At 53.4% G+C, this 12751-nt stretch overlaps 4 protein-coding genes across 4 annotated transcripts; 1 reads left to right on the top strand and 3 right to left on the bottom strand.

Moving 5' to 3' along the window:
• Nucleotides 1-1952: 1952 nt before the first annotated feature.
• J4E88_003729 (uncharacterized protein) lies at nucleotides 1953-3019 on the bottom strand (the record flags this gene model as incomplete). Its single annotated transcript, XM_049397377.1, has 3 exons — nucleotides 1953-1988; nucleotides 2207-2652; nucleotides 2701-3019. 3 exons carry the CDS (start codon nucleotides 3017-3019, stop codon nucleotides 1953-1955), a joined length of 801 nt encoding a protein of 266 aa, XP_049256765.1.
• A 393-nt stretch (nucleotides 3020-3412) lies between these two features.
• Nucleotides 3413-4359, top strand: RPL8B (60S ribosomal protein L8B; the record flags this gene model as incomplete). Its single annotated transcript, XM_049397376.1, has 4 exons — nucleotides 3413-3493; nucleotides 3543-3631; nucleotides 3681-4042; nucleotides 4097-4359. 4 exons carry the CDS (start codon nucleotides 3413-3415, stop codon nucleotides 4357-4359), a joined length of 795 nt encoding a protein of 264 aa, XP_049256764.1.
• A 291-nt stretch (nucleotides 4360-4650) lies between these two features.
• On the bottom strand, nucleotides 4651-6073 carry J4E88_003727 (uncharacterized protein; the record flags this gene model as incomplete). The annotated part of the gene is made up of 2 exons (XM_049397375.1): nucleotides 4651-5826; nucleotides 6065-6073. 2 exons carry the CDS (start codon nucleotides 6071-6073, stop codon nucleotides 4651-4653), a joined length of 1185 nt encoding a protein of 394 aa, XP_049256763.1.
• Nucleotides 6074-6602: 529 nt separating this feature from the next.
• J4E88_003726 (uncharacterized protein) lies at nucleotides 6603-12603 on the bottom strand (the record flags this gene model as incomplete). The annotated part of the gene is made up of 3 exons (XM_049397374.1): nucleotides 6603-6665; nucleotides 6716-12110; nucleotides 12167-12603. 3 exons carry the CDS (start codon nucleotides 12601-12603, stop codon nucleotides 6603-6605), a joined length of 5895 nt encoding a protein of 1964 aa, XP_049256762.1.
• Between the last annotated feature and the right edge of the window lie 148 nt (nucleotides 12604-12751).

Below are 12751 nucleotides of genomic sequence, written 5' to 3'. Positions count from 1 at the left end.
GATGCTCGCACATCCGCATACAGATTTGTATTCTTGCGAGGCACAGGCTTGGGTGGCGTATGTAGGCACTGGTCCAAAGACGGTGGTCGTGGACCAGTTAGTTCCGGTTGGCAGTGCTTGTCGAATCCATAGTTTATCTTCGTCGGAAGTAATGGGCTCATCTGTCGGAACGGGGAATACCTCCGAAGGGCATGGTGTTGTCAGAGTGGATGTCGTAAGAGTAAAGGACGTGATAGTGGTGCTGGAGTAGACTGTTAGTGTGTTTGATAGACATCTTGAGTGGGATACGAACATTGGGTACCAGATGACACTCGTAGTAAGGAAGTCATCGCAGTCTTCTCCAGCCCTGATTATCTGACCGAGTCCGCCGTTGCCGAAAACTGCGCGGAAGCAGTCATCCTCATTGCATTGCTGTCTAGTGTCGAGCACGGCTGCCAAAGCCACGGACAGGTTGAGGAAGATAGCGAACGTAGAAAGCTTCATCGTTTTCTAGTAACGAGTGTAGGTCGGACTAAGCTGATGAGCACGGCTACCAACCAAAGGAGCCTGAAGCAACCTTTATAAGCCCCCCTCACTATGCCAAAGACTAGTGACAAAGCTGGCGTGACCAAGCCTTCCTTCTGTCTTTCCGAGAGGCTTTCATCTTCGCTCCGACATTCTGGTTGGTGTAGGTGGCGTCGCTGTGAGACTTGACGGTGGTCATCACTCTCAAGCAGAAGGCTTCTGACTCAGAAACTAGGGCATTGATCAGTGTTCTGAAATGGCGCGTTGGTGTTCAAGAAGTCATTTTCCGTCGCGAAAACAGTGACATTGCAAGGCTGTCGGTCATGTGTAGGTAAGCAGTGGATGATGCAATGTTCTGCTTCGCCCAATGTGTCGCATCTTGCAGAGGGGTTCTATATCATGACGTTTTTGTAAACAACTGGACTGGAACTGTAGTAGTATGCTGGCACAGCATCTCGCCATATTGTCGCATCGCCAACTTTTATACGATGATCTAGGCTTCCATCGGTAGGTTGACATCAGTAGCGCATGCAGGTACAAAGTCGTCAGACCAGCTTTCCATGATAGGCTAGAAAGATAGGTCAGCCGCTCTATGCGACGTTCATCTATCATTTCCAAGTTCCATTGTAGGGTGCATGTCTTAACACTTGCGATGGCTGGGGCATTAGAGCAGCAACGCTAGTAATGAGACTGTGGGGTACTTGGCATCATGACGGCCTCGTAGCTGATCGCTCAGCTTCTGCCGCAGTGTCAAAATTCGCATGTAAGACATAGGTCTTAGCTCGGTAAGGTGTGTCTTTCTGAGCTATTCCTAGGTTTAGCACCAGCTCGCCCGGAAAATTAAGTAACCGTCTAGATGTACCAAGTGGTATGGTAATTGCGAAACATTCGTATTGGAGTTCAGGAGTCTGATCATGGCGTTTTATTAGTACTAAGCTACGTGGTACAGTCTGTCTGGGCGTCCGAATCGAAGAGCTATGTTGTAGAGCTTACGCCACCATTTTGTGGGTGCGACAGTATTAGCGCGGCCTAAGCTTTAGGCCGGTGGGAGGAAGTTAGCAAAAAGCATGCCCTGTATCAAGCAATACATGATGCTACCTCTGATACACCACTTGGCTGTTCGTGAACGGTTTGCTGTCGGGCGAGTACCTTGTGAATCAGCCAACCACGTAGCGACGACTAGATACCACATCGGATAGCCGGAAGCAATCCGATTTACAATCTGGACGTGGAAACTGGTAACGGCTGTTGCAGCCAGTAGTAATTGGGGAAGTGCCAATTCCGGTAGCTTGCATATCGCGGAGGTTCCGTTCCTGGATTTGGCTGTTTCACCAGTCTGGGGTACAGGACGCCCACTCAATGGGCGTGGGACACCGCTGCGGAGAATGGTGACACTTGATGTGAGGAGCAGCCACGAAACTGGTGCCGCTAGTATGAACAGAGGCAGATTAGAGATGGTCCAGTAACGGAAGAGTCCTACGTTCCTGGAAGAGGTCAGACTAGTAAGTCATCGTATTGGGGTTACTTACCAGTAATGGCTTTGTACCCACGAGTAAATGCTCGGGAAGGTCTCGTCACACCACGGTCTAGTTCCAGTGCCGCTGCCTCGGTCGCAGAATTCCGTGTATGCTAGATACTGCGGCCCGAAGAATGCCAAGGCTATCAGACTACCAGCTATGCATGTGACAAGCATCCTTCTTACATCTGGTATACGCAACTGCGCAGACATCAGAGAGGGCATGTACTTAGCGACATCGTATAGGAGAATTAAGCCGCTGAGTAGACCGTTGCTTCGCATCAGTGTAGCTGCTGCGAAAAAAGCACCAGAGCCAATCTTTTGAAAGTCCGCTCGAACCCATGACGTTCCAGTCTCAGCCGCAGTTTGAGATTGAGCATAGAGGAGCATGCCTGTGAAATTGAGCAATGAGAACATGGCTTCGGCATACGGTGCACTCATAAAAAGAGAAGCTGGCGTCAGGATATGCAAGACAGCGGCGATGAATGGGATGATCTGTCGCCGTTGAGGTTCCAGGACCAAGGTCAATAGGCGATACAGCACTAGCACAGAGAGGAGGTGGCAGATGTTGGAAAGGATGATTCCGGCCAGAGCATAGTAGTGCAGAGGGTCCTGCGCATCGCCAGCCATCACTGCGAGATATCAGTGCCGACCCAAATGACTGGGCCTCTGGTGCTCACATTGACCGGTTAGTCTCAGGAGATACGAATACGCCCCGCTGAAGGCCCACGCTTGCTCGTGGACATGACCCCGCTCAGCTGCTTTCACAAAGTACAATGCGTCCCAGCGGAGCAGATTGAGGACAAAACGCTCATAGCGGGAGGTGACATCCAGCTCAACATGACGCCGGGCGCTCGTGTTGAGCAGTATGAGACCAGAGGTGTCGTATCCGGGACCTGGGCAGAATGCAGCGAGCGAGAGGAGCAGCGCTTTCCATAGGCAGAATATGGCGACGAGCTGCGCGTTACGTCCTTTCGCGCCGAGATTAATCGCGTTCATGGTCTCGCATTGAAGTTGTCGCGGTCGATGATGGATGGTGAGGCACCACGCTACCATTGGGCAGGCGCTAGCGCCGGCGAAACGTTCTTCCCCACCCGCGCGCACTCGCTTCTCTGGATTTCGGTGCCGACAACTTTTGCGCCCGCTTTCGAACGTTCGTCAAGTCCACCGTCGCCAATCTTTACTTCGTCGCCGCCAACACACCAGGTAAGCGCATATCCGCCATGAATGCTCGGTAGCATATCACAATCGCACGTCTCTACATGAGCGTTTCGCATACAAATGATGGCTAGAGTGGAGAGCGGCTGAAAGGCCCTCTCGCTCTTACGAGATTCAGACCTATAGTGAATGAACATTCGCTAATGGTTTCTGTTCTCTATGACAGCCTCGACAATGCCTCCCAAAGGATCCGGAAAGAAGCCTGCGGCTTTCCCCCAGGCCACTTCTAAGTCGTCTGCCGCCAAGAAGCAAAAGGTCTGCCCATTCACCAAGCATTCAACTGCAACCGCTCACAATGGAACAGAACCCTCTCATCGAGAAGCGTCCTCGCAACTATGGCATCGGTCAGGACATCCAGCCCCAGCGCAACGTCGGCCGCATGGTCCGCTGGCCGTAAGCAAACCCCGATCCACCACAGATGGCAGATACTGATGATATGCAGCGCGTATGTCCGTCTTCAACGCCAGAAGAAGATCCTCAACATGCGCTTGAAGGTCCCACCGGCGATTGCCCAGTTCCAGCACGTTGCCGACCGTAACCTTGCCACCCAGGCTTTCAAGATCCTCAACAAGTACCGTCCCGAGACCAAGGCCGAGAAGAAGGAGCGCCTCACCAAGGAGGCCACCGCCGTCGCTGAGGGCAAGAAGAAGGAGGATGTCAGCAAGAAGCCCTACGTTGCCAAGTACGGTCTCAACCACGTTGTTGGCCTGATTGAGAACAAGAAGGCTTCCCTCGTCCTGATCGCCAACGACGTCGACCCCATCGAGCTCGTTGTCTACCTGCCCGCTCTCTGCAGGAAGATGGGTGAGTACTCCAAATGCGCAAGTTGAAAATGGAACCTTCACTGATATACATCAGGTGTCCCTTACGTTATCGTCAAGGGCAAGGCCCGTCTCGGAACGGTCGTCCACCAGAAGACCGCCGCCGTCCTCGCCCTCACTGAGGTCCGCTCTGAGGACAAGAACGAGCTCCAGAAGCTCATCACCGCTGTCAACGACGGTTACCTCGAGTCGCACCACAAGGACGCTGCCCGCCACTGGGGAGGTGGTATCATGGGTGCCAAGGCCAATGCCCGCATGGAGAAGAAGAGGAAGGCCATCGAGAGCGCTATCAAGATCTAAGCGGGTCCTGATGTGCTTTCTCGATTTCATGATGACTTTACGGCGTGTCTCTTATCTCTGCATATAGTCGGTTCACAATACCAACGGAGTTTAGGAGGGTTAAAAGCGGTCGGCAAACGACCGCATTGACTGGAATCAATCACGATAACGCACGCCATTCGCATGATTTGTTGCTTGTGATTATGTTTCGATTATACATGCTGAACTATGATGACCGCGTCAGCTGCACTCGCACGAGACGAACTGCTGTGCGCCTGTTTCCAGTTCCGACGATGGATGCGACAGCCCACCCTAGAAGTTGTCGATCCTCGTGCCGATACTGCGCTCATTCGCTATGCGAACAAGGTCACCGCCCACCACGACGTCCGTAAGACCCAGTCCCACACTCTTATAAATCACATTCCCCTTGACCAACCACTCAATCAAGCTCTTATGCGCCTTGTTCTCTCCTTCATGATGTTTCTCCTTCTTCCCACTACTCCCCCTCCTCGCCTTCTCCGTCTTCTCCCTCCGATTCATCTCACACTCCCCCAACTCCACACCCCCCGTATCCAGTCCCTCCGCCTCCATCAACCCTTTCCCAGCCAAGCACTCCCGTCTCCTCCTCTCCGCATCCCTCTTCAGCATAACCAACTCCCCAATTTCAACAACCTGATCCGGACCTAACCCCGCCTGCACCACCTCCCCACCCTCTTTCAACGCCTTCTCAACACTATCCACCACCACCGCCCCGCTCTGCTTTGCGTGCTTGTGGAAATGGCGGTGCCCGTGCTCGGGCGCGACGTTTTGTCGTAGGATGTCTGGGTGTAGTTCTGTGGCGAGTGGTGAGAGCGAACCGATGGCAGCTATGTAGCGGCCTTTCTTTCGTCCTTCGGGGTTCGTTAGGATGGGCGCGGGGAAGAGGGGCGTGGGAGAGGCGGTGCAGAGGAATAGGACGGATGAGGAGCGGAGGGTGGCGTGTAGGAGGCGGGGGTATTCGCCGTGGCCTGGGGTGAGAATTTGTATTTTAGGGCGATGGAGGTATTGGTGTTGGGTTTCTTTTCCTGTTGAGCCTTCCTCTGAGCCTGATGCGCGGCGGTAGGTGGGTACGTGGTTTGGATCGGGGTTGAAAGTTGAAGGAGCGGAGTCGGGATCGTATAGTTTCTCCAATAATTGGTGCACACGTTCAAAATCCCGATTTATGATATTGAGATGATGGATATCCGGTCCGCGTAGCAGGAGGGCAAGACGAATGTGCCAGTACGCTTGTTTTCCTGCGCCAAAGACTGTCACGTCGTGAACGTTTGCTCGTTTCTTAAAGAGCATTGTGCTTGCGAGAGCGGTGCGGAAGGCTGTCATTTCGGAGGAGTTTAGCATGGCGCGAGGGTTTCCGGAGCGGTCGAAGAGAGTGAGACTAGTATTTGATGCCGATGTTTGAGTTGAAGCGAGAGAGGCTGTGGTTGCTGAGCTTTTACTCGTTGGTGTCGACTGTTGAGATAGAGCGAGTGAGCTCATCGATGAAGTAACAGAGGCTGTGTCCAAAGAGTTGGACTCTGGACGTGTCGTTATTTTGACTCCGAGACCATCGTTGCTGCGAATAGTCAGTCGATGCGATTGTCATGCATGTGTATTTGCAAGAACTATACATACCTGCTTGCCGGCGCAACCGTCATCATCCCTCCATCTTTAGTCTTCACACTCGTGCCTGTAGACTGAAAACTCTCACAACATCCATTGTTGTCGTCTTCTTCCGTGCTGGTAGAATAATGGTGCAGCGCATCAGCGAGGTTCTGCTGCAAGTCGAGGATGTCTTGTTTGGTCAATTGCAGTAAGAGAGTGCGCACATCTGCGTCAGTAAGTACAGTCAATGGCATTGTAGATTCGCTGATGGGCCAGTGTCGGAAAACCAGTGCTGTTTATGCGTCGCGCAGCAAGCGGTGATTTTATTGTTGATGGTCGGAAGGTCCAGGGTATGATGTCACATGTGCAGGCGCAGGTACAGCGGAGCGGGGGAGGGGCAAGCGGGTTTAAGCAGGAAGGAGCGCGCGTCCGGTTGCGACTGAGTAAGCATGCTGAGCAAAAAGGTTCATTGTGTAAGCAAGAGACTATCTAGAAAATGCTATTTCCACTAGGCGCCACTGATGCAGAGCCTGTTCATATCGCTCGTAGTCATGACCCGTCCGATCTAGCTTATTGTACATGTCCGTCGCTTATGGTATCATTGAGCGTCGTTCGTAATATCCCATTCGTCACATAGCTGTCGTTTAAGCAAAGTAGCTCTTCCACAGCACACCCTCCAGATCTTCCAGCTGCTCTTGTTCGAACGCCTGTGTGATAGTTAGTACGATTCATGATCCTATGAGTGCCGAAAACTTACCTTGACATCGACATGCCAAGTATCCTGCCTAGTCTTCTTGAAGTCTGCCAATACAGTCTTGACACTCTTGCCGACCATGCCTGGATCAGCCGCAGCCTTCCTAGCCAGCGTCGCAAGCACGTCAGGCAACCAAGCGGGCGGAGGGCTCTGGTATGGGAAAGCTTGGATAAGCGCACCGAGACCCAGTACAGCTGCATGGCGCGTCAGGACGAGCTTGCCTTGCTCCGTTGTCGGCGTTCCTGGGTTGCGCTTCTTCGGCAATGGGTTCTTGTTGAGCTGCTTGGTGAACCGCTCCTTAAGTGTGGAGACTTGGCGGTCGCGGAACGCGATGGGCGAGCAACGAATCATGCCTGATAGCGTGGTGGCAGCACCCATTCGTACTTCGAGTTGTGTGTCTGAAAGCATGGCGGAGACGCAGTCAAACATGCTCTGTTGCTGCTCCTCGCTCATGAGGAAGAGTCGGCGGAAGTAGATCACTTGGATGTTGATGAGAATCCTAAGACGCTGATGCCAGCTTGTTGCGTTGCGTCCGATGCGAATGAGAGCAGAGATGAAGTCTGAGTCCTCACCTTGGCGATGCGGGATGTTGGGTAGGTGGCGGAAGACATGATAAGCGAGCGACTGCAATTCAGGGTCCTCCTTGATGTCCATCATGTGTAGGAGCTGCTCCATGAACACATCGGGGAAGAACCTAACGAGCGAGGTACACTCGTACGAGGAGAGCGTAGAGTCGAGCCAGAGAAGAACAGTCTTACCACCTGACGTGTACGACGAAGGTGTCTGTTGACCTGCCGGACGCTCCCCACGCCAGACCTCAAGGCGATCAAAGACCTCGGTGATGGTTTTAGTGAACTCTTCCGTAGGCTGGTAAGGGCGTTCGCCGATCGAAGAAGCGTCCTTTTGCGCCTTCATCAGCGTGTCGACATCCTTGTACGATTCGTGGTAACGTGTCCTAAAGATACTCGCGATGGTCTGGCCCATGGCTTCTCGCACGCCCTTGTACGGATGGTCGAGATGCTTCATGAAGTCTTCCAAGATCGGCTTCTCTAGACGGAAGTGCCAGCCCGCATCGCAGATACATTGCGTCAGCAAGTGGACTTTGGAGCTCTCTTTGAAGGCGGCGTTGGACTCCATGTCAAGGCGGAAGCTAGCTAGCCAGTCGACCAGCGGCCATCCTCGGCGTGGATCCTTCGACTGCAACACAACATGTAGGAAAGTAGTCCAGTAACCGGAGTTCTCTGGTGTCAGTCCGTCTTGGAAGATGCCACGAACGATAGGGAAGACGTATTCCCATACGGCTTCGCGCTGGTCTGCCTTAAGATCTGGGGCGCATGAGAGCAGTGCGGCCATGATCTCAGCGGTGGCACGATGCTGATGCTTGTCGCTTCCATCAGCGTAGACAGACTGGGTCAAATCCTTGATGTCTTCGAACGTCGCCTCGGTCATCCCGCCGAAGACTAGATCGAATGAGTGAGTCAAAACCATCGCGCTTGACATGCGGAACCTGTCGGCGCTGTTGTCACGAGGCTCTTGCTTCATGAAGGCAAAGTAGTTGGAGAACCAGGATCGAGTAAGATGCTTGGCGATCTTTTGGCGGACGCCATTCTCGACCTCATCATACGATAGCTGGGGCGCATTGGGCTTGAACGCGGTCATGCTCTTGTTCCACACAAGCCAGCCAGGATAATCAAAGTCGACGTAGTACTTGGCTTCTGGCTGCGCAAACGAAGCGAGGTACTCCTCGGTCCAGTTTGGATCCTCTGGCTTGGTCGGTACCGAGATCTTATCCGGCAGCTCCTCTTCGCTGAGCAAGTATTTTTCGTAGTTATGTCCAGTGATCGCACGGGTCTGAATAACGGAGTACAAGCCAATGAGCGCTCCAGCGTAAAGGCCTCGAAGACTAGGATGTTGATCGATGGATCCCTTCGCCACGAGGTCGATCATCTCGTCAGAGGCAATGCTGTCGTAACGCATTCCCAGGTTGACAATGATGGCTGCAGTCCGACTGACCTTCTTCCAGTGCTCGGTCTTGGCAATATCGACAAGCTCCTTGGACAGCTCAGCCTTCTTGCCTTCAATGCGAGCGCGCTTCTTCTTGATGTAGTCCCGACGCTTGTTGACTTTGGTATGCACGCTATCCCCTTCGCTAGAGTCGATCGCATACGCGATCGCTTCCACAACCTCCTTCGGGAGGATAACCATGCGCTCCATTGCCTTACCCATGTCCATGATTTGGAAAGTAGCGTTCGTTGCTAGCTTCTGCACTGAAGGCTTGTCGGCACCGGTAACCTCGATGAACGCTTTGATGAGCTTAGGCGTAAATCGCCAGTCGCGGCTGATGGTCTTCGCCAGGCTACCGAACAGAAGAGTGAACATCGCACCCTTAATGCGAGGGTAGTCACTCTCGGCAACAGCCTTGACGAAAGCATCCAGTAGAGGAGGAATGACAAGAGGCCTAGCACCCAGCACGCACTTAACGGCTGACTCATTGGCTGTCTGTGCAGTGCGCCGGATCTCTGTGTAGACTGAGATACTGGATTCGGCGAGATCAAGCAGCAAGATCATGTCGAGATCGGTCTTGGGTCGTGGGTTAGCGTTGTGCCGTAAACGCTGCAGATGATAAACGTTTGCACGGCGAACCAGTAGAGGTCGTGGGTATTGCTTTCGCAATCCACTGAACCGGAAAGGTCGCTCGTCGTTCTCTAACAGCCTAGAGATTCTATCAAGCACATGGGCAGATCGCTCGATGCCAACATCGATGAACCACGACCGATAGGCGTTGTACAAAGAGTTGAAGCACGGCACGTCGTCAGGCTGCTTCTCGATCAAGAATTGATGTACGTTGTGTAGCATCTGGCCAACCTGTTCGCGAAGATCGTGAATGAGGTTATAGTTGTCATCGCCACGACGCAGAGGGTAGCCGGCTTCGTACTGGAAAGTAGGCTTGACCTCTTCATCTTCAGCTTCTCCTAGGCCAGCATCGTCATCGATGCCTTCTGTGTCCATCGCATCAGCGTCAGAGTCATCATCAGACTCAGTGGCGCCATCAGCAGCCTGATCATGCCGAACATCAAACAAGACGGAGATACCAGAGATGATCAAGCGCAGCAGGACAAGATTCCGAGAAACCTCGTCGGACCAATCTTTGCCAGTGCCTTCGCGCTTTATCGGCGAGTCTGGTTGCGTCAGGGCTTTGAGTGCCTTCATCGAGTTGTTGGCGTGAGTCTCGAAAAGCTTGACAGCGAAGTCAATCTCGTCGGAGCTCGGAGTGTGCCACTTGATGTTCAGCTTCTTAATATCGACCTGTCTACCCCACGACTTTGTCGACAAGCCTTGTGCAAGCTCATCTTGCTCGTAGATCGAGTAGTCGATGGTGTAGGTGCAAGTAAGGTTAAGTAGCAAATGATGAATGAAGTTGGAAACATGCACGGTGGGCGTGCCGCGGCACTTCTGCTGCATGTATTCTGCAATCTCGAAGAGCTCGTCTTTCCACTCAAGAACTGCGTCACCAACATGGACAACACACATGCTAAGAATGCAAAGGTTCCAAACAAGAGCACGATCGCGGGGAAGTACCTCGGCGCCTGTTGTCCGCGTCGATCCAGCGCCAATCTCATCAATCTCAGTACGGATGCCTGCCAGGAGATGTGGCAACAGACGCTTCAGTGCCTTTTCAGGGTTGATCTTGACAAGACTGTTGCAAATGAATGCGATGGCATCTTTGGCTTGGTGAACGACATGGTTCGTGATGAAGTTTGCGATCTTATCAAGGGCAACATCGTACAGCTCGGGAGAGAGTGCTGCAAGCAGCGGCGTGAAAGCAGCTGGCAGCTGGTTAACCACATACTCTTCAGGAGAGCCACTGCGGACTCTAGACGCATCGGGCAAGTTTTCCAGGAGCGTGAACACGCGACCAAGGAATGTAATCAGGAATTCGTTGAGACCAGTCGTGGATGACCGTAAGATCATTGCCTCATCTTCGTCACTGAGCTCTTCGTCGTAGTTGATCTCAACATTCCCGTTGGCGCTTTCTAATCGTTCGACTTGTGCTGTGATCCATTCCAAAGCAAGCCCTGTGTTACCGCCAACATCATCCGGTGTAGTTGCTCCATCTCGAGTTGTCTCACCCGACGCCTTCCGCGCCTTGGTGAGGTCCTGGAATGGAATGAGGTAGCACACGCCTTGAACGTATTGCAAAGTATGCACAGTCTTTTCCAGGTCGTTGGCGTCAATACCAGGGAGTGCAAGCCCTAGCACAGAAGTAACGTGACACCGGAAGCCCTTTGTCTTAGCCATGACCTTGGAGAGCATGTGCAACGCACGGATTGACGAGATTGTGCGATGTACCTCGACAAGCCCTTGCATTGCGGGGTAGATGCGTTGTAGTGCGCCGGGGAGAATCAGGTTGGGCTCGAGGTGTGCCAGGCTCTGCAGGGTGGACAAGGCGTATTGTACGGCTTTGTCGCTCTTGGAGAAGATGCCCATGAATGTAACCTCTCGAAGACAGAGTACGAAGCGCCTCTTCACTGCGTCGTTCAACTTCCTCTCTTCTGGCACATCCATCTCCCCGCTGTGCTCTCGATTCCACCGCAGCACAAAGATGTCGGCCAGGTAGTAGACGAACTGCGCAAGAGGTCTAGTCCAGCTACCCGAATTGGATGGATGGAAGAAAGTCTCCACAGCCTGGATGAGTCCTTCGAGCTTAGTCAGGGTAGAGTCAGAGTGCTCTGCACATGCAGGCGATAACGACATGGCGATGATGCGAGCGATGTGGTGAGTCGATGGGTGCTTCCGCGGGTCGCGGTCAAGCATCACAGCGAGTCCTGCACCAAGGTCAACAGTATTACTGTATGGAGACGTAGCCTGGCCGACTGGGATTTCCAGTAGCCGCAGGATGGCTGTGAAGATCTGAGATGACTGCTCGCCGGTAAACACTCCGTATTGTGAAAAAGGTACATGCGCCGCGGTCAGGTTGTCCCTAGACAGCCTCGACAGTGTATCAATGTAGTGCGCATCAAAGAGCCGCGACCGGTTGACGAGCGACCATAGATGGAAGAAAGTCGGGAGATATTCTTGAGGCAACAGCTGCTGCATGTCCTCGGGTGCCGGGTGGGTTGGGAAGAGCAGGTTCAATAGACCAACAACCACGAATGCGTTCTCGCTGAACGATGTGCTGAAGAAGGGTAGCAGCTCTTCTAGTATAGCCGGTATCTCCTTGGGGTCGAAGTACGACTGCGCAAAGGTGCACATCTTCGTCAACGTACGGATATTGCGCTTTACGTTTGGCGGATGCGAGCCTCCGGATTCTGAGGGCAAGACGAACATCTTCAGCTCTCGATACAGGGGTCGCCAGTCGAGTATGAGGTCTTTGCCGGGTCGCAGGTAATGTTTACGCCTGTCGTCGTGTCAGTCCCCACCCGTCATCCAAACTCTGAGGTGTGTGTCACTTACTTTGTTAGCACCATGAACATACTCGCGAAGCGCTCTGCGACCAGATAGTCCAGACCTGGAGCCAGTGCCAGCTCATAGTAGAGCTTCACAAGCTTCACGCGCGTGGCGCGGGGAAGGTCGAACTTGAGCGAGAGCCAGCCTCGGATCTCGCGCGTCCAATGTACGGCGCCAGGCGCAAAGTCGCCGGCCGAAACGGCAATATAGAGGTGTTTCAGGCATGTGTTGAGGCTCTCTTCGCGATCGCTCTGGTCTTCTGTCTGATACGGGAGGTATTCGAAGTAGGGGAATGTGCGTGGACGGCGCCGGTCGTCTGCTCCGTTGACGCCACCGTTGGGCTGCCGCCAGTCGCTGCCCGGAGACGTGGCCCGCGAGGTATCAGGGCCAGAGCCCGTATCGAGGGCGCTCATGAGCTGTGATATCCGTTCGCTGACCGCCATGGTGCCGGATGGTGGTGGTCGAGGTTGTGGTGGGGGGTCGTGAGGCGTGTGCCTAGGGCGCAGTGGAGGGACGAGTCTTGGGAATGCGCAGTCATCAATGTACAGCTAGCAATTCACGGTCGAGGGCAGCTGGGACGGATGGACTGCA

The sequence above is a fragment of the Alternaria novae-zelandiae genome (assembly GCF_023758075.1).
Source record: "Alternaria novae-zelandiae strain BMP 2774 chromosome Unknown scaffold_6, whole genome shotgun sequence".
In the NCBI taxonomy this organism is placed as follows: Eukaryota; Fungi; Ascomycota; class Dothideomycetes; order Pleosporales; family Pleosporaceae; genus Alternaria; species Alternaria novae-zelandiae.
This window is presented reverse-complemented; position numbering and strand designations above follow the sequence as displayed.